At 36.2% G+C, this 23,028-nt stretch overlaps 2 protein-coding genes across 2 annotated transcripts; both read right to left on the reverse strand.

Annotated features, from left to right (window-relative positions):
* Positions 1 to 2,678: 2,678 nt before the first annotated feature.
* Positions 2,679 to 13,850, reverse strand: traf4b (tnf receptor-associated factor 4b). The gene is made up of 7 exons (XM_059526723.1): positions 13,483 to 13,850; positions 7,671 to 7,722; positions 6,834 to 6,938; positions 5,279 to 5,440; positions 4,999 to 5,160; positions 4,754 to 4,909; positions 2,679 to 3,489 (listed from the first exon to the last, which is right to left on the reverse strand). The coding sequence occupies exons 1-7, from the start codon at positions 13,623 to 13,625 to the stop codon at positions 2,830 to 2,832; spliced, it is 1,440 nt and encodes a 479-aa protein (XP_059382706.1). The 5' UTR covers positions 13,626 to 13,850; the 3' UTR covers positions 2,679 to 2,829.
* Positions 13,851 to 15,838: 1,988 nt separating this feature from the next.
* On the reverse strand, positions 15,839 to 22,610 carry LOC132117435 (aldehyde dehydrogenase family 3 member A2-like). The gene is made up of 11 exons (XM_059526725.1): positions 22,461 to 22,610; positions 21,179 to 21,341; positions 20,860 to 21,091; positions 19,869 to 19,954; positions 18,111 to 18,319; positions 17,915 to 18,032; positions 17,674 to 17,815; positions 17,378 to 17,544; positions 17,202 to 17,301; positions 16,826 to 17,064; positions 15,839 to 16,089 (listed from the first exon to the last, which is right to left on the reverse strand). The coding sequence occupies exons 2-11, from the start codon at positions 21,338 to 21,340 to the stop codon at positions 16,072 to 16,074; spliced, it is 1,473 nt and encodes a 490-aa protein (XP_059382708.1). The 5' UTR covers position 21,341; positions 22,461 to 22,610; the 3' UTR covers positions 15,839 to 16,071.
* Between the last annotated feature and the right edge of the window lie 418 nt (positions 22,611 to 23,028).

The raw sequence follows: 23,028 nt of genomic DNA on the forward strand, positions 1-23,028 counted from the left end.
GAAATACTTTGAACTCTTTTGTGTTTTGTCATTTTAATAAAATAACAATGTTACAATAAAATATACACACATTTAAATGTCAGGGTATTATAGTTATATGGGTTTTATTTCAACAAAGTTATTACATTTTAACAGAGGTGGGTAGAGTACCCAAAAACTGTACTCAAGTAAAAGTACTTCTAGAAATATTTACTCAAGTAAAAGTACTAGTCTTGAATAGTTACTTGAGTAAGAGTAAAAGAGTATCGGGAAAAAAATCTACTCAAGTAGTTAGTTACTAGTTACTTTGGGTCATATATACTGAGCCTATTTTTATTTAGATATATAGATAAAATGTATGTTATGTGTGTGTGTATAAATGTATATATTTCATCAGCCTTTACTCCAATTTATGTAATTTATTATAAAACCCTGTCTGTTTACTTAAGTAACAGATATAGGTGTCATGCCATAACATATTTTTAATACGACTGACTTTATATTAAATGTGAATTTAACATTGAAAGTTAATGTGATATAAATATAACCTTTCATTGTTCAGAAAGAGAGCAAATAACATTTACATTATTAAAGATCATTTTCACTGACAGTCTAGATTTCAATCACTCTCAGAAACTCCCATTAAAATCACTGAAACTGTTAACACTGTGAAATCAATATCTTAATTAAAGATTCGTACACACATCTGCACTTTGTTGTTTCTGACAAGAGAATTCGCCAGAAAGAGGTATTCAGTCAGTGAGCGAGTGAAGGAAGCACTGGCATTTTAGTGATGACTCATCGGAACACCTCTGATTGAACAATGCTTTAATAAGCTCAAAAGAATCATGTGTGATTTGTTATAATGCGCAGTGCTGTAAAAACACATCTATCTCTAGCTCAGCGCCAGCAAGCGATCACAGATCTGAATTTAGCAGCTGATGATATGACTTGCTGAACGTACTCGCACCGGTGTGATTGTATTAAAATTAATAAAATCTTAATCGGCTATTTTTTGTCTTTTGGAAGCTGCATTCAACTTGACTCCCCTCTGTTATAAGCCACACAGTTACAACAAACTAATGTCACAGTGGTATCGTGTACTGTAATCGAATGTAGCCCAAGTTATTACCTGTTAAACAGTAGACAGCACACGTGGTGTTCATCTAATAAGGATCTCCATTGCAAGCAAATAATAGCCTTTGCAGATTTGCTTTCAATTCAGTGCAGTTCCAGCCACGTTTTCAACGCTGCTGATGTTAAACGTTACAACTCTGAGTGAACCGCTTCAGATGCTCATCGTGTGCGGCAGGGAACTGAACGACTCATTCAAACTGATTCATGAACCAATTCGCTCGTTTGCCAATTGGTTTGATCAAGCCTTTGAACAGAATTGACTCAAAAGAATGAATCATTCGCGAATGGGCATCGCTCATTGCCCAGAGAAAAGTAGACGGCGCGTTTGGAATAAACTGAAGCATTTATAACATTTATTGCATTAAGATAAAGTAACGAGAGTAGCGTCGTAACGAAGTAAAAGTACAGTAACGAAGTAAAAGTACAGATTTTTCCCCAAAAATTTACTCAAGTAAGAGTATAAAGTACCCATCTTTAAATATACTCCGAAAAGTATTAGTTACCCCAAAAAATTACTCAAGTAAATGTAACGAATTAAATGTAACTCGTTACTACCCACCTCTGCATTTTAAAATTCAGAAACAGTCAAAATGACTGCCTTGGTAGTTCTAGTATTTAAACAGGGTGTTGCTACTAGGGATCTGTTGAGAGAGTTCCTTCAGCAAGCTTATGCGAGAGCAAGCAGTAGCAAATGTGTGACCGGCCAAGACTAAGTATGGTGCTAGGCTGTTTCGTCGTGTCCCTTTAAAGGAATCTATTTTTGATTCCAAGCCTTGAGTTCTACCCCAGGCCCAGGAGTCTGGCCCTAACAGGTAAGTAGGGGTATGTAGCCTAGGCCTTTGATCATAATGTCACGGACTGCCATCTAACGTCCCAGGGACAACTCCCATGGAATTGGTAGAGTTGGTACTTAGTGCTCGCCATGGTTCTGGCCTGCACTTCCCTCAGCATGGTGGCATGGAAATACTGTTCCCCATAGTGACCCCTAAAGGACACAGTTCGAAGTTCCCTTGAAAGGTAACATCTCAGGTTACTTATGTAACCATGGTTCCCTGAGTAGGGAATGAGACACTGCGTCCTCTATCTTCCTGCCATACTTCAGATTGCCATGTGGATTTCCTTCACCAATATTACAACCAACAGCAGAGATGCATCATATACAACTTCCCTACAGGTACTGTTTACTAACAAGGTGACAGCGCCAACTACTGGCCTGGCACATGTAATACAGTGATGCAAGGGAAAAACTTGTGTAAACGTAGCCTCAGTGTGATTCACTGCTAAAGATTAAATAATAGAAAAATAATAATTTAAATACATTTACACAGCAAGATAAAAAAAGAGTTAAGAATTCTATAAATCATATAAATTAATTCTTCAAATAATTATAAATCTAATGATAAAGCTAGTGTAGCTTTATATTTATAGGGGCAAGCACTATACATCATGAAAATTCACATAGTTTCATAAAAATAGAGCCATTAGTCGTTTTTAATGTCATGTTTATTTGAAAAAAAAAAACATATTGCAGAAAAGTACATGCAAATGACAATGAATTTGCATTTCTTATCCTTCTCAGTATCTAAATATCCTTCATTTGTGTTAAAGCATTGATTATATTTAAAACAATTTTTTATAAATCTTCACTTTGAATATAAGCAAAACGGCCCACAATTGATCATTTTTCACATTATTTAACATTTATTTCAGAACTCAAGAGTTCAGTATTTTCTGGACAACATCTATGGAGGCTTTAATGAAAATAGCGTTGTCTCTTATATAGTTCCTTTTCCTCATCTCCTCATGGGAGAGGAACTTTGGGTAGCCGAAGCCCAGCATGGACTCATCCAGACAACCCCCACGAAGACTTTCCAGAGCTCCAGGCCGTGGTCTCTGGAAGTTCTTCCAGGTGGGATCTGGGCTGAAGGTCTCTGTGATGTGCTGAGGTTTAGTGAGCGCTAGGTCGCTCTGATCCAAGAGCGAGAAGGAGACGCAGTAAGGGAAAGGCCACTCCAGCAGCCCATCATACTCTCCTGGCAGAATGCGAATGTAGATTGACAAGTAAGAGCCCTCGCCACTACCATTCCCATTGGGAAAGGCAGACACTTGTAGACGGTAACCATAGTTATGAGAATAGAAGGCGGGACTAAACAACTCCAAACACCCAGAAGTCCTGCTCTTAGCTTCCTGTAGCCGCTGACTGAAGTCTGTGAGCTTCCAGAGCAGAGTGCCATCTCGACTTCCAGAGAGTTCCTCCACTGCTCGCCGGAGTTCCCTGAGCTCCACCCTCTGGCGATTCACCAGACCACCGAGAAGAGAGAGGTGGGTGTGTGTGGCCTCCTCAAGGTGTCGCCCCACTGCAGTCTTAGGGCACTATGAGTGGAACAGATAAAGAGATGTCATGACAGAAGAGGTAATGATACATGATACATTCTGATATTCATGTCCTACTAAAAAAAAAAATATATATATATATATATATATATATATATATATATGTGTTTGTGTGTGTGTGTCCTTGGTTCCAGAAACAAATTTTCTCACTGGAATATTTTAAAAGGCTTTGTTAACACGCCATAAACCAAACAGACAAAAGGTAAAGGTACAAACTGTGTACTTGACAGCTTTAATGAGAGAAAGTACTGCAAGAAAACAAGATATGCAAATGACAATGAAATTAAAAACAGTTTCACTATGGAACCCAGCTGTTGCACAATATAGTATTTTTCCTCTTTATTTTGTTCTACAAAAAAAAATTGCTTGCTAGTTAACAATTAGCATTTTTTTTTCTTTCTTGCAAAAAAAAAAATTTGCAACTTGGAACATATGTGTCAAAAGTCTGAATAATAATATGTACACTAAATATGCAAAATATAACTGTATTTAACATATAAATATGTGTATGTGTGCATATTTGTTAATTTCATATGCAAGTTATTGTACCATACCTGTTTGTAAATTGAAACATTTAAAAAAGTGTGAAAAATTGGCACGCTGTACCAAACATGGCCACTGGGTGCCACTACCAGAAATCATGACACACAGAGCTTACAATGTGACAGAATATCAGTGTGTAACAATACACTCATGACATTATTTGGTTCGATACACTATACTGATCTCATGATACAATATTCTTGCGATACTTAAAAAAAAAACCTTAATATAGTTCAAATTGGATTTTTTTTTAAATGACTACTAAGACATATGATAACCAGTTATTAAAATGTGCCGTTCATTAACATGCTAAATTGGGCAGTCCATCAAAGGTTAACTTTAATAGGCTTGGACTTGGTACTGGCAATGGTGATACCAGAACAGAAATATTTATTGTTCTGTTTAGTAAATATTGAAATGTATTAAAAAATTTATTTTACTTTCAATCTATCAATAATAATAAATAAACATGGAAACTCAAATGTGCAACCATTATTACCATATTTGATGTTAAATTAAATTAGTCCAAATGTAATTTTGTTTGAACTACAGTATAATATATATTGTCACCATCCATAGTACGCATTCCTGAATTTTTGTATTGAGATAAATTGTGACACAGTATATTGTTACACCCCTACAAAATAGTATTGAATTTAAATTTATCGGTTATCGCATAGTTATGGGTGGAAGATCATACCCTATGTTTGCAGCCAGCCTCCTTAAACGGGCAAAGCACAGTCGCAGTGCTGCATCCTTCCTTTACATGTGCCATTAAAGTCTCTCGAGTGATTCCTGGTGTGCCACATCTGTTAGGGCACTGCATAGGGAAGCGTGGACACTGCTGCTGATGATTCTGTGAACATAAAACACCTATGAATACACTCCCTTTACCATAAAATGAATAAATACATAAATGAAGGATGGAAGCATAAAGTCACTGACCTGAATAGTGTCATAGAGGAACTCTTTTCGGCAGTATCTGCAGGGCAGTTTGCGTTTGGGACACTCGGACACAGAGTGCTGGGCCAAGAGTCTCCGCACCATACGAGCCCCACATTTATTCTCACAGTACACACTCTCTTCTGGACAAACATCCTGGTGATTCTGAATGAGGACAGCGAGGAACAGAAAATATTAAACATGCTTGGATGTTTTGTATGATAAAGTATCAGAAGAGTTTTTATAATAGCAAAACAACAATGAAGAACTCATTGTGTCCGACCTCATACGCCTCCCCAGTGAACTCGTCACCGCAGTGGTCACAGTGTAGTTTTCTCTTCACGCAGTCGTGCTGCAGGTGCTCCGGCAGTTCACGACGCAGCAGCTTCACAGAGCAGCGGTTCGGACATGACACCACATTAAACTCACACATGGACAGATGGGCCTGGAGGAGCAGTGAGAAACCCAGTGAGATTAGGGTGCTTAATGCTATTGAAAGAAGATGTTCTCCAAGACAGCATTTACAGTACTTGATCTGGGCACATATTCACAAAACATCTTAAGGCTAAAACTAGCACATGACCCACCGATTTAGTAGAAAATCTAAAAAAGAATGGCCATGTCAGTCCTAAATTTAGGACTCCTAAATTTTTGCTCAAACAGTATTCCACAAAGTGTTTAAGTGCAAAAACTAGGTCTTAAATCTGTAAAACTTTTGCCTGCGATCTTCCTTGGAACTTAAACATTTTAAAAACATTTGATGATAGAGTTTTAAAAAGGTATTGTATTTGGTTTTGGAGGTTATCTCAACTCCAAATTTTCCGTTGGGCAAAAAGTCTTATTATTAGCCATGATTTTTCTTCACTGTTAATAAAAAGGCTGTTCATATGCATATTCACTAATTGTTTACGAGAAGAATACATGTAAGAGACTTACAATTAGCTGAACGTATACTTGTTTAATTAGTGACATTTGTATTTTAAAACATTTATTTGAATGTGGCGACATTATTCTGGGTTCTATAATATTTCTATGAATAAATCTCTGCCAGAGACCTTTCCCCTATCAGCCAATCACAGTGTGCATAGCATGCTGACATCATCCATAGCAACGAGGTCAACCCCGCCCTTTCTCTCAGCTTAAGAATTGAATTCTCTCTATTCCTTAGTCAAATTTGTCTCCGTAGCTTTGTGAAGAGGTTTTAAGAGAAAACTTTTTACTGAAAACTTTTAGGAAAACTCTTAGTGGTAAGATAAAATGTTTCATGAATACGGGACCAAAAATACAGTAAACATTAATATTGGTGAAATATTATTGCAATTCACCTCCATGTTGAATATTAAAATGTTCCTGCAACTGCAAAGCTGAATTTTCAGCAGCCAATACTCTAGCCATGTCATATGATTCTTCAGAAATCATTCTAATATGCAGATTTGGTGTTTGGTGTATGCTGAAAAAAGGTTTTTTCCAAGATTCTTTAGTGAACAGAAAGTTCAACAGAACAGCATTTAAATAAAACTAAAATATTTTTTGTAACATTTGTAATAACTTTACTGTCACTTTTGATCAATTTAATGTGTCCTTGATGAATTAAATAAACATACTAATCTCAAACATATTAACGGTAGTGTATTTGTACATACTGTAGTGTACTCATTTTTATACATTTGAAAAGTACTGTAACATACAATAGCCTACTAACATATGGACAGCATCTAAATGCAAACACTTTTAAGAGACTTGAGGAGCCATAAACAAATGTATTCAATCCTACAAAGATGTATGTAGAAATATGTAAAAATAAGACTAAGATTTGTGTTTGTGTGCCATTTGATCACCTGCAGGAGCTTGTTCTGCGCGGTCCAGCGGCAGCCCTCCTCACTGTGGATGCAGCGGATGGGCAGGGAAAGAATCTGCTGTTCCAGCTCCACATCTGGAAAAATCTGCAGGCAGAATGACACATTTATGAGATTTATTAGAGTAGAACATATAGGAACATTAATGAAAAGCATGGAAGTTAAGCAATAAATAAAACATGAGGAAGATTGCTGTTGTTCAGTACAGCTGTGATTACTAGCAAAACTGGGCACAGGGCATTGCTTTTAAACAATTCAACAAACAAGATATCGAAAATCATTATAAAATATTTCCAAATGAAGTTGCGCACAGCAGTTAGATTTCTGAATGAATTAGGGTTGTTCAACAAATCACTTGAATGAATGATTCAATGACTGTGTTTACATGCACTCTTATAATGCGATTATAATGAGATTTAGGCAAAATGGTAATTTTACCTCATGTAAACACTGATGAAACTCACATCGTAGGAACCATAATATGTTGTGTACACCAATATAAATCACAATAAAGAGGCATGTAGAACACCTTAATTGCATTATTTGTGCTCTGACTATGATGTACATGGATCACGTGTTTTTCACACAGCTTCATGAATGCGTGACATTCAGAATTTTTTCCACCAATCACTTGATTCTATCAAGGAGTCTGTTTTGTGAATTACTTGGGCAAACACTGCCTCCAAAATCATTGCCAGATATTATACAATTTCATTAAATTATACAATTATACAATAAATTATGACATCGGGACAATGATAATCATTTGGATGAAATCAGAAGACATTTGAAATTGTTGTGTTATGAGGGTGCACTTACTTTGGCATAATCCAGCGGCAGATGGTCCTCTGGGCACTTGAACACACCTTCACTATTAAAATTCAGCAGAAAAAAAAAAAAATCAGATTCCTGAAAGTTAACGATTCACATATATTCTGAAAGCTATGTTGTATATTTTGGGAAAGAATCACCATGGTAAACATGTTGTTTAATATGTGTTTAAATGACAATGTCAACAATTAAAAGCTGGTTGTCCATTACTAGAGCATTTTTTTAAATGAAGAAAATACGTATTTTTGCTCTCCTACTTAACGGAAAGTGACACACATGAATGTGTTAGAATTTAATTTGCATTCGATTAATTTTCACATTACACAGTATGTAGTGGGTTGAAAAGCAGTTCACAACTGCCACCGATTGATGCCTCCATGTTATAAAGCCTAAATGAATCACAGCCGAACTGATTTGACAGGAACTTCAGAATCACCTCCCACACCACAAATTGATGAAAGGCCTTCAGGAGAACATGAGTGAATCATCCATCTGGCAGGGTGACGTCCCCCAGCATACATTATACAGGGAAGCAGTGCGACCAACACAACACATATTAATAGAACTGTGATCTTTCCATTACGTGTAACACAGAAGCACATAGTCATTTCAAAATCCTACAGGGAATTTTCCCAAAAGTCCCAGGAGGCTTCAGAAGAAGATGCAAACTGTGATTGCTGCATTTTTCTAGGCAGATCAGAAATTTCATGCAAGTGCCAAGTGCAAGCTTTTCAATCAAGTGGATTTTGAATGCATTTTTCTAACTAAAAATGTTTACATTTTTTCTTTTTTATTTATAATCTTTTTGTTTTCTTCAGTTGGTCATGTATTTTTTGTCTAGATCAACAAATAAGTCAGAACTGCAAATGACGCCCCTGAAAAAGTAGTACATCATGCCCTTCAGCCAAATACATGCTTTATCATGTTAAAAAAAAAAGCTGCTATAGAAAATCACAAATCATGTGCGAACTATTGTATGTTTCTAACAATATTACTTTAAGGTGAAAAGGAGAGCATGTGTATTGTATCATTCTTGCTCTGAATACTTGCTAATGGTTACATTTTAGATATATTGCCATACAACAATTAGTAATGTGTAGTCTATTTGAAAAACATGTGTTAGTCTGATAGAATGTGAATGGAGAAGACTGTCGATATTTATGATAACATCCACAGGATAACACAGGACAATGAATGTAATTGTTTAACTCATTACACCTGTGAGCAACACAACTCTGTGTTATGACTATATGGGACTGAGAAGACGAGGCATGGAATGCAAAGTATGGGTCATAACCCAAAACTGTGCAGTTGAGCAATACTACCAAATAAACTGACTCACTGCATACTTTCTTTTCACATTAATTCCTTCTAAAAATAATCATAAAAGAATTCTGTCGTATTTTGATTGTTATTATCTTTTCAAATGTAAAAGAGAAAAACATGTTATTTCATGTAAACATTACCATGTAAAAATCTATAGAGACACAAAGCACTACTCTGTAGCCCGAGGCATTTTGTGTCACTCTGACATCTTGCTCGGCCTGTTTGGCATTTGTTTATTACTACTCTTGTCATAGAAGCAATTATTTTAAAGTGATACTTTCTACATACAATGACCAAAGCTATTCAATTATTAAAAAAAAAAAAAAATATTATGATCTGATCTAAAGATTGAATTTTTAAAAATGAAACCCTGCACCTCTGTAAACCTTTAAAACTTGCTTCAGCAAGTCCTCCTCACCCCTATCCCCAATATTTAATGCATGCATAATACATTTTTGTAATATATATATATATATATATATTAATTAGAAGATTTGTTAGATTTTAGATGCATAACCCTGATAAAACTTCATGATTTTCTTGATTCAATAATATACTAGATATATAATTTATACTAATGTTCAAATATTTTGAGTCATTAAAGGGATAGTTCATCCAAAAATGAAAATTATGTCATTAATTACTCACCCTCATGTCGTTCCAAACCTGTAAGACCTCCGTTCATCTTCAGAACACAGTTTAAGATATTTTAGATTTAGTCCGAGAGCTTTCGGTCCCTCCATTGAAAATGTGTGTACGGTATACTGTCCATGTCCAGAAAGGTAATAAAAACATCATAAAAAAATAACAAAAACTACTGCTTAATTCAGCATTGTCTTCTCTTCCGGGTCTGTTGTGCGCGCATTCACAACACTGCAGTTTAGGGATATCCGGGTCGCGAACGAATCATTCAATGTAACCGGATCTTCTTGAACCAGTTCACCAAATCGAACTGAATCGTTTGAAACGGTTCACATCTCCAATAAGCATTAATCCGCAAATGACTGTTAACTTTTTTAATGTGGCTGACACTCTCTCTGAGTTCAAACAAACCAATATCCCAAAGTAATTCATGTACTCAAACAGTTCTGAATGAACTTCTGTGAAGAGAGAACTGAAGATGAACACCGAGCTGAGCCAGATAACGAAACAAAAGATTGACTCTTCTCGAGTCAAGAACCGTTTCTGTCAGACGCGTCCGATTCGAGAACCGAGGAGCTGATGATGGAGGAGCAGTGCATGTGTGATTCAGCGTGAAGCAGACTGACACACAGAGCGTCTGAACCGAACTGGGCCCGGTTCCCCGATAACGTTCACTCTTAGCGCGCTAAGAAGACATCGAAAGATATATCTTACCAAAGTTGTTGATGTTTCTAAGTGTGTTCCCCGAAGTGTCCCTTAGGAAGCTTCTTAGCACGCTGCCTCTTACGTCCGACGTTACAAGAGCGCTGTCCAAAGTCAGGGTGCTAAATTAGTTTGCAGCGATTGCTCATGAATCGATTTTCCACTTTACGCGAAGGTGCATTACAGCTTTAAGAAAGACAACACGTTCTATGCAAATGAAACATTCCTCAAATTATTACAGTAACATTAATTTTAACATAGTTTAAGTTATCAGTAGAATATAGACTATAAATTAAATTATCAAAGGGTCAGTAATGTTCACACGATATGTTGTGACGGTAAGACAAACCGGGTATCCCTCGCTAATCATCCATCCCATTGTGCCACTTGTGCCGCTTCTTGACATGGGTTTAACGACTTATAAAAATTATATAATACACTTTTATATTAATGGCAAGGTACTTTACACTTAGAATTGATTGGCAAGCAGCTGCAGTTACTTCTGTTTAATGCGGTATTGATTGCAATTGGTTTATGTTTTTAATAAAAAGCAACCTATCTACAATGAACAGAGAGAGAGAGAGAGAGAGAGTTAGATACAAAATATGCTGGGGAAGCAACGTAAAAAAGGGCACCAAGCCTCTCGTCAGAGGAACTTGAAGTGTTGCTGGACCTTGCCACCAGGTCAGATATCACACCCCTATGGTCCACTATAACCTGCACGTTTATGGCCGCGTCTTCCTTTCGCGATAAGTAGCCGACGCCTGATCAATCACTGATGGATTGGCGATAGGGATGAGTGCCATCCACCAGGATGCAATCCCCGGCATGGCGCAGAAGGGCGTTGGTGACAGTGTGGACGCACTTCCACACAGATGTCTTGATTAGGCTGTTGCCCTGTCCCACGACCTCGAAGTAGCGCTGGGCTTCAGGGCTTAAAGCAGCTTCCGCCGCGTTAGCCTGGCCAGCGCAGGTCTGGGAAGGTCCAGCTGCTCCACAATGAGTTGTCTTGGGAGGGGATTTTTTTTTAATATAGCCACGTCAGGCAAAATGTCAAAAGGGCTTAAGTTTTGCCGAATAAAAAAACTGACATGGACTAAACGGCTCCGAGTCCGGCTCCGTCTTTGATTCAATACAAGGACACGTTGGATCGCTGCCATAGTTGGTCGCTTACTGGACACCACCATGCTTACCCATTTAAAGATCTTAGCCATTTAGAGCCAAATTGTTTGCCAGATTTTAATTATCAAAAAAATGATTGCCAATTCGCTTTAATTACATTACGAAAAAGCCTAGGCTAATTACCACCTTATTAGTTCTGTAACCACATAAAGTCAACTTCATAAATAGGCCTGTATCCATTGCGAACATAATTTATTATGAGTCTTAAAAAATAACGGAAAATCATTGTTGAGCCACAAAATTGTCAACATACCATAGTTTCACTTGTACTTCGCTGCGCTGGTTTCTAAAGACTGCTGTACAGTAGCGTCATGAGCTCAAATAACGCTAAGAGAGAGCTACGAATGGTCCAGACCAACCTTACGAAAGTGTGACTTACAGAAGATATACTTAGCGTACGAACATTTCGGGAACCGTGCCATAAGGTTAAGAGAGAGGTTAAGGAATAGGTTAAGAACTACTTAGCGATAAGAACGTTTTGGGGAACCGGGCCCTGATTCTTTTGGTGATTGATTCTGAACTGATTCTGTGCTAATGTTATGAGCGCGGGTAAACCGAAGGTTTGAAACAAGGGCAATCATCGCCAATGACGCCATTACGTTGAGCGCAAAAGAACCGGTGAACCGTTTTCTTCAACCGGTTTATTGAATCGAACTGTCCGAAAGAACTACTGGTGATCCGAAAACCGATGAGTCAATCTTTCAATCGCTCATTATCTGGCTCGGCTCGGTGTTCATCTTCAGTTCTCTCTTCACAGCAGTTCAGTCAGTGTACTGTTTGAGTAAATGAATTACTCCGGGATATTGGTTTGTTTGAACTCAGAGGGAGTGTCAGCCACATTAAAAAAGTTAACAGCTTAAGTCATTTGTGGATTAATGCTTATTGGAGACACGAACCATTTAAAATGATTCGATTTGGTGAACTGGTTCAAAAAGATCCGGTTACATCGAATGATTCGTTCGCGAACCGGATATCACAAACTGCTTTGTTTTGAACTCTCTCACAACAGACACGGAAGAGAAGACAATGCTGAATAAAGTCGTAGTTTTTGCTATTTTTTAACCAAAATGTATTTTCGATGCTTCAAAAAATTCTAACTGACCCTTTGATGTCACATGGACTACTTTGATGATGTTTTTCTTACCTTTCTGGACATGGACAGTATACCGTACACACAGTTTCAATGGAGGGACAGAGAGTTCTCAGACTAAATCTAAAATATCTTAAACTGTGTTCTGAAGATAAAATGAGGTCTCACGGGTTTGGAACGACATGAGGGTGAGTTATTAATAACATAATTATGATTTTTTGATGAACTAACCCTTTAAATGTTTATTGATGTTTATGTCTCTTATGTTTACTCATTTTATCATAAATAAAGAACGGCAACATTGTGAAATATTATTTTTTATCAAATTTCTAACATATTTTAAAACTTTCAAGTGACAAAGCTGAATTTTCAGTGTCACGTGACCCACCAGAAATCATTCTAACATGCTGATTGCTGCCCAAGAAACGTATTCTCAGTGCTGATTAATATTGATGTCCTTGCTGAATAAAAAATATTCTTTTTTTTTTTAAATGTAGTATATACTTAGAAAAAACGTTCGAAAAATTCTTAGAATTATACTTCGTTTATTACTCACTTGAACAATGATTTGTTGTGTACACCTTACACTCAAGTATTAAATATGTAAGTATATTGTGCAGCATGCTATGGTTACGCCTCTTGACATTTTGAAATATTTATTTTAATATGAAATAATTAGAACACATTTAAAATTTTGAAACGTGTATTTTAATGTTTCTTTTATCTCTTTTACTTTCATAATTTGGTGTGCAAGTTAATAATTAACTTTGCAAATATGAAAATAAACCATTAAAAAGCAAGCCGCCAGAGTTTGACGTCGCTTTGATCATCCAGAGACAGGTTTAGGAGCAGCTTTACCTGAGGTACTCCTGCAGGCAGGTGTCGCAGAATCTGTGTCCGCAGGTGGACACCTGCACAGGGTCCCGCATCGGCTTCTCACACAGAGGACAATAAAACCTCCTCCTCGGTCTCTCCAGAAACTTTAAATCTAACCCTGGCATAATACCTTTGTTTCTATCAACTTCAGACGGCAAACTGAAAAACTGCTGGAATTAAACTTTACAAAGAATCTTAATGCAATGAAGAAGAACCACTATTAGTAGGTTGATCGCTTGTTTATCGAACCAACATTAACCACCAATCGATCTCTCATGACATTTCCTTCTTTTCAAGGTACAGCTCAGGGAAATGTTTACTCGTTCCAACTGTACGTCTGTCTGCACTCAAGGCCGCCCACAGCAGCGAGGGGAGGAGCCAGCAGCCTCCCACTAATAATAGTGTTATTTTACATCTTGATCATCAAGGTTTAAATCAGTTTTCATTAATATCTGGAATTAGTTTTTTTTTTTTTTTTTTTTTAATAAAGCGTAAAATGTAGATATTGGGTGTTTTTAGGATAAATGATAAAAGATAGGAAAGGATAAAGGCCAAGCAATGATAAAAAATAAAAAAAACATCTCGAGATTAAAGTCGTTAAATAACGAGAAAAAAGTCGTTACGTTATGAGTTTCATTTCAATTTTAATTATTTTAGTACATCAAATTATAATTATTTTAATTGATATGTCTGTATAGTTTATACATTTTTTTTCATGTGGTTATTTTAGTGCATCAAGTTACACTAACTGAAAATAAGAAATATTGCCAGTTAGCTGATTTTTATTTATAGGCTATATTTATTTATATTTTACTTTATCTTAATTCATGTTTTTGTTTATTACAAACATGTTTTTATGGTCTGCAACCTTGAATATTTAGTCAAAATTTAAGTAGAATTTAAACAATGATGAATAGAAGGTATTTAGTGTCTCTTTCCTCCTCCCCCATCCACCTGTTGTACAGTGATAGCACAGCACCCTCTGTGTTAATGGTGAAATCTGATACCGCTACACCTCCCAATGCTCTCACATTGTCTGAGACGTATTATTTTACCACATTTGCTATAAACACCTTTACAGTGTGTTTACATTACATCATAACTACTGATTCTTGTCTTACAAGCGTGTAAATGTAGACATTTCAGACAGTTTCATCGAAACAGGTTTCAAGCTGTAGAGCCAGTTTTACTTCCTCATTCCACAAAGGAATATTCAAGTTGACCTTAGACTCCTTGTATCAGCAGTAAAAAGCCCAGCTCTTGTTCAGCACAGCTGTGTTAAACGCCATGCTTCTTACTGTTTGAAGCATGTGAAAGATACGTTAATGCTCAGCTATTGCCACTTAAATAACCCTGCCGAAAAGGGCTTTTGTTTGCTTTTAAAAATGATTCATTTTAGTTCATGTGTCAGTGTGCCGAAGAAAAGCAGTGCATTTATTTGGTTTTAACCATGAGAAGGAGTACACGTGAGCTTTTGTGTATTTGTGTAGGAGGGCAACGAAATGCCAGATAAGGAAAAGAGGAACAATAACAAACATGACAAACATCCTTCCACCTGCTACAGTCAGTGAGGTGCCAGAAGCTACACAATTAAAACAGAAAAAAACACATGCAGCTGTGTAAAAACAAGTTTATTGTTGCATTAAAAATTATTTCTTTATGTCATAAAAGTTTTTCTGTATCTATGGAATTATTATAAGACACATACAGTATTTTAGGACTAATGGGAATGTGCAAAACGTGAAATGTTGTCATGTGTATTATAGGAATATTTGCAGAAACATATTACATTGTAGTTGGTCAGCTTTTTTCAATGAATAGTTCACCATAATTTTGTCAATTACACTGTTGTATGACAGATCCCAAACACTTGCATTGTATGAAAAAAGAGCAGCATAACTACCTTTCAAAATGTCTTCGTCTTGTCTCATGAAAAAAGGAAATTCAAAGGGGTTTGAAAAATCATGAGTGTAAGTATACCATGACAAAACTTTCTCCCTTTTTTTTTGAGTAAACTATTCATTTAAATACAAAACAACTACATATTTTGTATTTCTGACAAAGCACTTTCTTCAAATGAAACAATTCTTCATAAATCTGACTGAACCATATGCTGTAAATGCAGCATGAACTTGTTAACGATTCATAAAACTCACATTTAGATTCTGTTTGAAATGTGCATTTCTTCAAAATGCTGGACTTCTTATTCAAAATAGCAAACAATTATAAGGTATTATTTTTTTTATATTACATAAGAAAACAAAATCATTCTATTCTGAGAAACCTTCATTTCCTTCTTTAAAAAACATCCCAGACACGACGGACAGGATGGCAGGTGTATTCTAAAATAGACACTAATTAAAGTGCACCAGATATCATAACAATTTGAATTAAAATGGCATGTTGGTTTAAATGACAAAAATGCAGCATTGTCATAATGATTGAAATTAATCATTAAGTTATGATTATAAAACTAAGGCAAATGAGGGAAGCAGCACTTCAGTAGGAGTCAGATGACATTCTGTCCAAGGTTTGTCTGTGGCTGTGTGTTTCTTCATATTATTCACAATCTTAGTCAGTAAAGTAACTCTGTTAAAGAAAAAAAAAATTAGTAATTGTGAATAAGTAATTTGTTTAAAAAATATCTTAAAATTACGTATATCTGATTGGATGAGCCATGCACACTTTTCTGATATTGTATTTAATTGTATTTGAGTTGCACATGATTTTTAATATTTCATAATTTTAAAAAAAATAATATCATAAAATGTTTATAATACAAAATAACATAAAATTAAATATGAAACTATTTTAAATCATGTTTATATAGTATATTCATATATAATTTATATAGTATGTTAATAAAATATATTAATTGCTGGAACAATTGACTATTTTGACAATTAATATTAATACAGTTTATTAACTAAACATTGGCATTTTCAATCATACTAGAATTTCAGTTTTTATATAAAAAAAATATTATTATTATCAGTATATTTTATTTGTATAATAATCTAATCTAATATTTTAACCATGTTTGCATTTTAACCATGTTTACATTATTATTTTTAGTAATAATGTATTTAAATTTGTATACATTTATAAATGTATAATAATATCATTTATATTAAATATAAATATTAAAGTAATATCCATTCTACATTTTAAAATATGTACATTATATATAAATACTCTATAAACTTCTGTATTTAACACAAAACAAATGCATAAAATGCTCAATAATTTCATACGGTTAAGATGAATATACATCAGATGTTATGTTTCAGAAATCTTATTTCACACGGGTAGAATAATCTGTTACCTGTAAAATAACGGCAATAAAGACAGCCATCAGAGCCAGCAGCACCATGCGGCCCAGGCTGCCGAAGTCGACATGTTTGAGGATGAAAAAGCGTGCCCAGCCCAGCTTATCTTCTGTATGTGGTGGGTAACGCATCTTATTCATCCCCTCCATCTTCAACTGTTTGATTAGACAGCTGCGCAAGTGGCTCATGTTATCAAAGCCGTACCTGCCATGATAGTGGCCCATCCCACTGTTACCTGCAGGGGGAGCCGAAGAGCTGAGATTCAGTACAGTCCACACAACACTTCTGCAGCTTCTCTCACTGACATCTTTGACTGGTCAACATTACTGTTCTATTTATGTAAAAGAAAAAGGTTTCATTAAAAGAACTCACCAACTCCACCAAAAGGCAAAGAGCTTACTGAGAAGTGCATCAAACAGTCATTGGCCACCACTCCACCACTAGAGGTCTCCGCAATTATATGCTTGATCAGCTATGATGAAAGAATAGTTTTTTACAGTTGTCTTAAGTAAAAATTTATATATTATGAACAAATAATCAGTTTAAACCTTGTTGTCTGAAGAAAAGATGTACAATGCAAGGGGTTTCTCTCTCTGGTTGATGAATTTGATGGCTTCATCTGCACTGCTAACTGTCAGGATGGGCAACAGAGGCCCGAAGATCTCCTCCTGCATCACCTTGGCATCCGGTTTCACGTCCCTTAAAACGGTTGGACCTGTCAGGAAATACATTTTGAATACAACAGAGAATTACAAATGTGATTACGCTGTTATTAAACAATAAATTGATTTCATTAGCATCTAAACTGGTGCTTTTAATGGCTTGTAGAATTAGTCATTTATACCAATGTAGCACTCCGACTCGTCGTGTTCACCGCCCACAGCGATGGTGCTGCCCTCCAACAACGCCATCAGTCTCTTAAAGTGGCGCTGATTGATGATGCGTCCATAATCCAGACATTTTTTGGGATCATCGGTATAGAAATCCTGATCATCACAAAAGAAAGTATGTATTAGCTAATTTGACATTTTACATTCATAGGTTGATACCAGGCCCAAACTGTCATTCACAAATAACATACATACTTTAATATTCTTCTTGATCTCTTCAATCACTCTGTCTTGCATACTGGGGTCACAGAGTATATAGTCCGGAGCAATGCAGGTCTGACCACAGTTTGAGTACTTCCCCCACGCAATACGCCTGTAAAGTCACAGAGAACATGTATTCAAAATCATTTTACAGCTTCACAAACGAATGATTCGTTCTGAATCGACTGACCGGCAGGCAATGGCGAGGTCACAGTTGTTGTCTATGTAGCACGGGCTCTTTCCACCGAGCTCCAGAGTGGTAGGGGTTAAGTGTTTAGCAGCGGCCTCCATGATGATTTTAGCCACTGTGCCGTTTCCAGTGTAGAAGATGTGATCAAACCGCTGCTTGAGCAGCTCTTGGGTCTCTGTCACCCCACCGGTGACAACTGGATACAGCTCCTGAGATCAACCCAAACTGTTAGTCCTTTTATTTAAATGCATCATAAACTGAGAAATAACATTTCCCTTGATCTTTAGACATGCAAAAAATTAAAAAATATCTTATTATTTCTTATTATAATTTCTTGTTATTTCAAAAACAGCTTTTATTGAAAAAATAAACCAAGCGGCCAAAGAGACTCATTTTGAAATTTGTCACATTATGATGTCTTAGTGCACCAAAAGACCACCTCTGCAGAAGATCAATGCCTACTTCTACATCTTTAGGCCCGCCCACTGATTGGCGCATGTAGTAGGAGGAGAGGAAATACTAGAGAGATGCAATCACAGGATTACTCCATCAACAAACCACTGAGGTGCCTGCATTTCTCTTTCACGCTAGAAGCAGTGTGAACACTTGAAGTACGTCAGAAATACGGGAGAACGGGACATCTGTTTACTGTTGGGGTTTTGTTGTATCAATCTGTGCCACATCCAGTGAAGACAGAATCACTGACTATAATGGGTTCTCTTGTCTTTAGTCACATTGAGCTGCTCGCATCCGTTGTAAACACGGTGTAACATTAGGAAAAAGCTCCAGATCGCCTCAGTGAAACTCTGTTTGTCTGCTTTAATTTACTGTCGATTCATTTTTAAACAAAACAGTATTTTCAGAGAGACTGAAAGAAATATGATGCAGTGCTGAGCCTGACTACATTGGATCCAAGTGTGAGTACCTGTGTTTTTACCACTATTGCATTGTCTTTTCCAGATTGTTTGATATATACTGAGTATTTATGTTTTAACCGAGCGGCAACCTTCCAGTCTCTCTCGTGAAGCCAACACAGAAGTGACTAAAACTGCAAATGATTGACTGGCCGCTAGAGGCTGGCTCTGAAAGGGATTCAGTCCCATAGACTCCTCATGTTAAAATGCCCAACTTTACAGCAGCAAAAAACATGTTTACAGCCTGGTACAAAAAGTGGTCTCGGTCTATATACTGTGAGGGAGGTGATTTTTTTTATAACTCGGTTAAAATGATATTAAGCCTTAAAGATCTGCATAATTAAGGGCGCGGCCACTTGAGTGACAGGTGAATTGCTGCTGCTGTCACCTCCGTCGAGCTAGGTGGGCGTGGGCAACCAGCTCCCGCCATTTTCAATTTTCCGAAAGTGAGGTCCGGAGACGTGCTGCCTAGATGACACTACGTCCATGTTTTTATACAGTCCATGGTTTTAACCTAAATGACCCATGTGTTTTCAGAGTCTGACACAGCAGTATTCATCTATTATGTTAATATGCAGTTCATTACCTATTACCCATTACCAATTAACCATTTAATATATAAGCCATATTAGGGCTTTTCACACTTGAAATAGTTAACCTGGGTCATTTTACAATGAGTGGTTTAATAACCTTTAAAAAGCGGTGCTAACCCTGCTTCAAAATTACCACTGTAAAATGTACTTTTGTTTGGGGTTAATCATTGGGTTTAGAATGAAAATAACCCAAAGTTAAGCACAGTGTGAAAAGCCCTTATTCATAAAATTACGCTTAAATGAAATCTCACTTTGTCCAGGTAAAGCTGTAAGAGATCCTCCATTACTTTGGAAGTGTGAGAACTGACTTCAGATGGCTTGATTACAGCTGCATTGCCTGCCAACACAGCATTCCTTGTTATATGACAAATACTAAATAATTACAGTAATTCTTTATCACTAGTAAAACCCTAGCTCTTTAAAAATAGTGTATAGCTCAAATAAAAAACTCTTGAACCATTAAACACTTTTTAATGGTTTTTATCTCTGGTGTTGAATACTCTAATTATATGCACTTGCAAATATACTGTATGAACAACTTGTATTTGAAATATACAAAACCTGACATTTGAATTAGCAAAGAGTGAAAACATTCCTAAAGACAGATAACAGACAGAGGGAAAAAGCTAGTGATAGTGCGTTTAAATCAGTAACTGCATTTTTTGCTGCATTTAGGATTTTCAAATAATAAACAAATTAATATAATTTTCTATGCCTTATGTCATATAAATGCCTTCCTGAACTTTACCTCAAAATTCTACAATATCTCTGGGAATTCTTTATGCAAGTGTACTTTGGTCTGTTAGCACAGGGCAGTGTCGCATAAGTAGGACAAAGTACAGCCCAGTGTTATTTTAGTATCATTAAGTATCAATAATTCAAACCTGAAAATAAACAGAATATTTTCAATTTAAAAAACGTATGGTATAAATAAGTAAGAAACGTTTTCATTATTTTTGGGTGCTTATAAAATTAAATTAGTTGTGAATAAAATGATCAGTAGCTTTTGCAGAAGTTTATGGAGCTCATACAGCTTGACTGTTGCTATTATTGAAGTAAAATGGTTGTTAAAATGATTAATGAAAAGCATTAAATTAGAATAATGCCATAGCAGTGGTTTAAGACCACATAAGGCTTCTACATATGCTTATTGGTTACATAAAGAATTCATAAGATTTAGTTATAATATTTTGCACATTTCATGTAAATTGATTCAGATGGTCTTCACTAGACCTCCATTACCTGCTGCTATAGCTCCTATGAGGGGCCCGATGGTGACTGCCCAAGGATAGTTCCAGGCCCCAATGACCAGCACTACTCCCAGAGGCTCAGGCTGGATGTAGACCTGGTCTGAGATGGTCATCATGCTCTTGCTCACAGGCCGAGGAGCTGCCCATTCTTTCAGATATTTCACAGCCAGGTTAATCTCACTTTCCAGACCTAGAGTCTCATACAAAGGAGTTCCACTCTCACTCTGTCACCAGAGAAATAAGACACAGATCAGTTACATAAGCAAACAATGTTTAGAAATGAACGATACACAAGCTGATGGGACACAAACCCTTCCGAGATCCTTTTTGAGACCCTCTGCGATTTCATTTTGCCGTTCCCTGACAAAACGCAACAGATTTTTTAGCTGGGTAATGCGATACTCCAGTGATTTGCTCCGGCCGGTGAGGAAGGCCTTCCTGGCACGATCCACTGCTTTCTGCTCTCGAGACATACTGTGAAAGGGGAAGTCATTCATTTCACTCAAGTTATACTTCTGTCACATTTAGGGAAACTTCACGCAATGATCTCATAAATTATAAGTGAGAGCAGAATATAAGAGCTATGATGGACTGACATTTGGCTCTTCAAAAAGTGGATGATGGCACAAACATATTTTTTTAAAACTGTTCCTCAGAAATCATATGACAGCTCATGACCTAAAACTTTGCATTACAACATCAACAATCAACATACAACAATCTCTGAGTCTGCACTTTAAAAATATTTTTAACATCATGTTATTTATAATCACGCCTTTTTCTATTGATTTAACATAGATTTTTTGTAATGTATACTCTTCTGAATGTCAGCTTTTTTTAATCATCATGAGCAATTCAATTCAACGTAATTTGAAAAGTGCAATGATCTTATTGCAGCAGGTTTTAACTTCGACACCACTTTATTTACAAAGAAAAAATAATAATTGTTAATTTAGAGGGTACATTTTGTAACAAATGATCAAAATAATTCATTTATATAATACTAATAATAATCGTTTTATATTATTACATTTAATAAAAATAATATAATGTAATTATTGCTGTAGTAGTTAATACACTCTTGTACATAGCATTAATTACTAGTATCTAATAATAAATAACAAACAGTTACTAATTAAATTATTAAATAACTACTAATAAAATAAAAATACTTTAGTCACGTGACAGCTTTGATTACAGTTTGGCAGTAGTGCACAGTCGTTTAGAAATTATGCAACGCACACATAGCGGACTATGAGACTGTCATAGTCATACAGTCATATAGTCATACAGTGCATGCAGAAACACAATGAAATTATACGTATTTGCCGTCCATACGGGTTATAGGTCCCATCTCTCTCCTGAACGCGATTATATAGCCTAGTTAAGATTCTTAGTGTCTCATAGCCTTGCGCAGTTGCAATTACACGTTTATAACAGGTTGGAATCTCAGAAGAAATTAGATGAAACGGGTTCAGCTCTTGCTTTTATAACATTGTTGCACGACATCGCTGCTGTCGGAGGCTTGTTACCAAACAATCGATTAATGCGCTTTAGAAAGTAACAACAAAAAGCCTTAGTTCCGTACATTACCTTTGGTTATTTCACAGTGGGTCCACGCCTTTCGTTGTATATATTGTGAGGCGTTCAGATGAAGCGTCCAGAATAGATAGCGCAGTCAAGCTGAAAGATCGTAAACATTAAACAATATTGTTCCGTTAACAGTAGATACGTAAGCGGAGGGGGCGGAGTCTCTCCAATGGGCGTGGCCACAAAGCTTCAAAGCCAGCCCTGAGGCAGTGTATTTAGGTACAATAAACACACTGACAGAGGACTACAGCAGGCCACGTTGCATTTGGGTAAATGCAACAGATGTAATACTTTCAGAATCATACTTCTTTTAATGCTAAATTAGAGAGAACGTGTCATGTATTTTACTTTATATATATATATAGTTTAAAGAGTATTTAAAATATAGCTTATAAATACTCCATGCTATTTATTCTTGGCTCACTGCAAACGATGGGAAAGTTAATATTTAACCCAACAGAGAATGGCAAACAATTAGGCAACTATAAGGTCATAGAAATTCTAGAATTCATAGAAAGATTTTTTTAAATCAATATTTCAGATGTGTTAAAAACATGTATAGCACAGAGAC

This window comes from Carassius carassius, chromosome 36, assembly GCF_963082965.1.
Source record: "Carassius carassius chromosome 36, fCarCar2.1, whole genome shotgun sequence".
Taxonomy (NCBI): domain Eukaryota; kingdom Metazoa; phylum Chordata; class Actinopteri; order Cypriniformes; family Cyprinidae; genus Carassius; species Carassius carassius.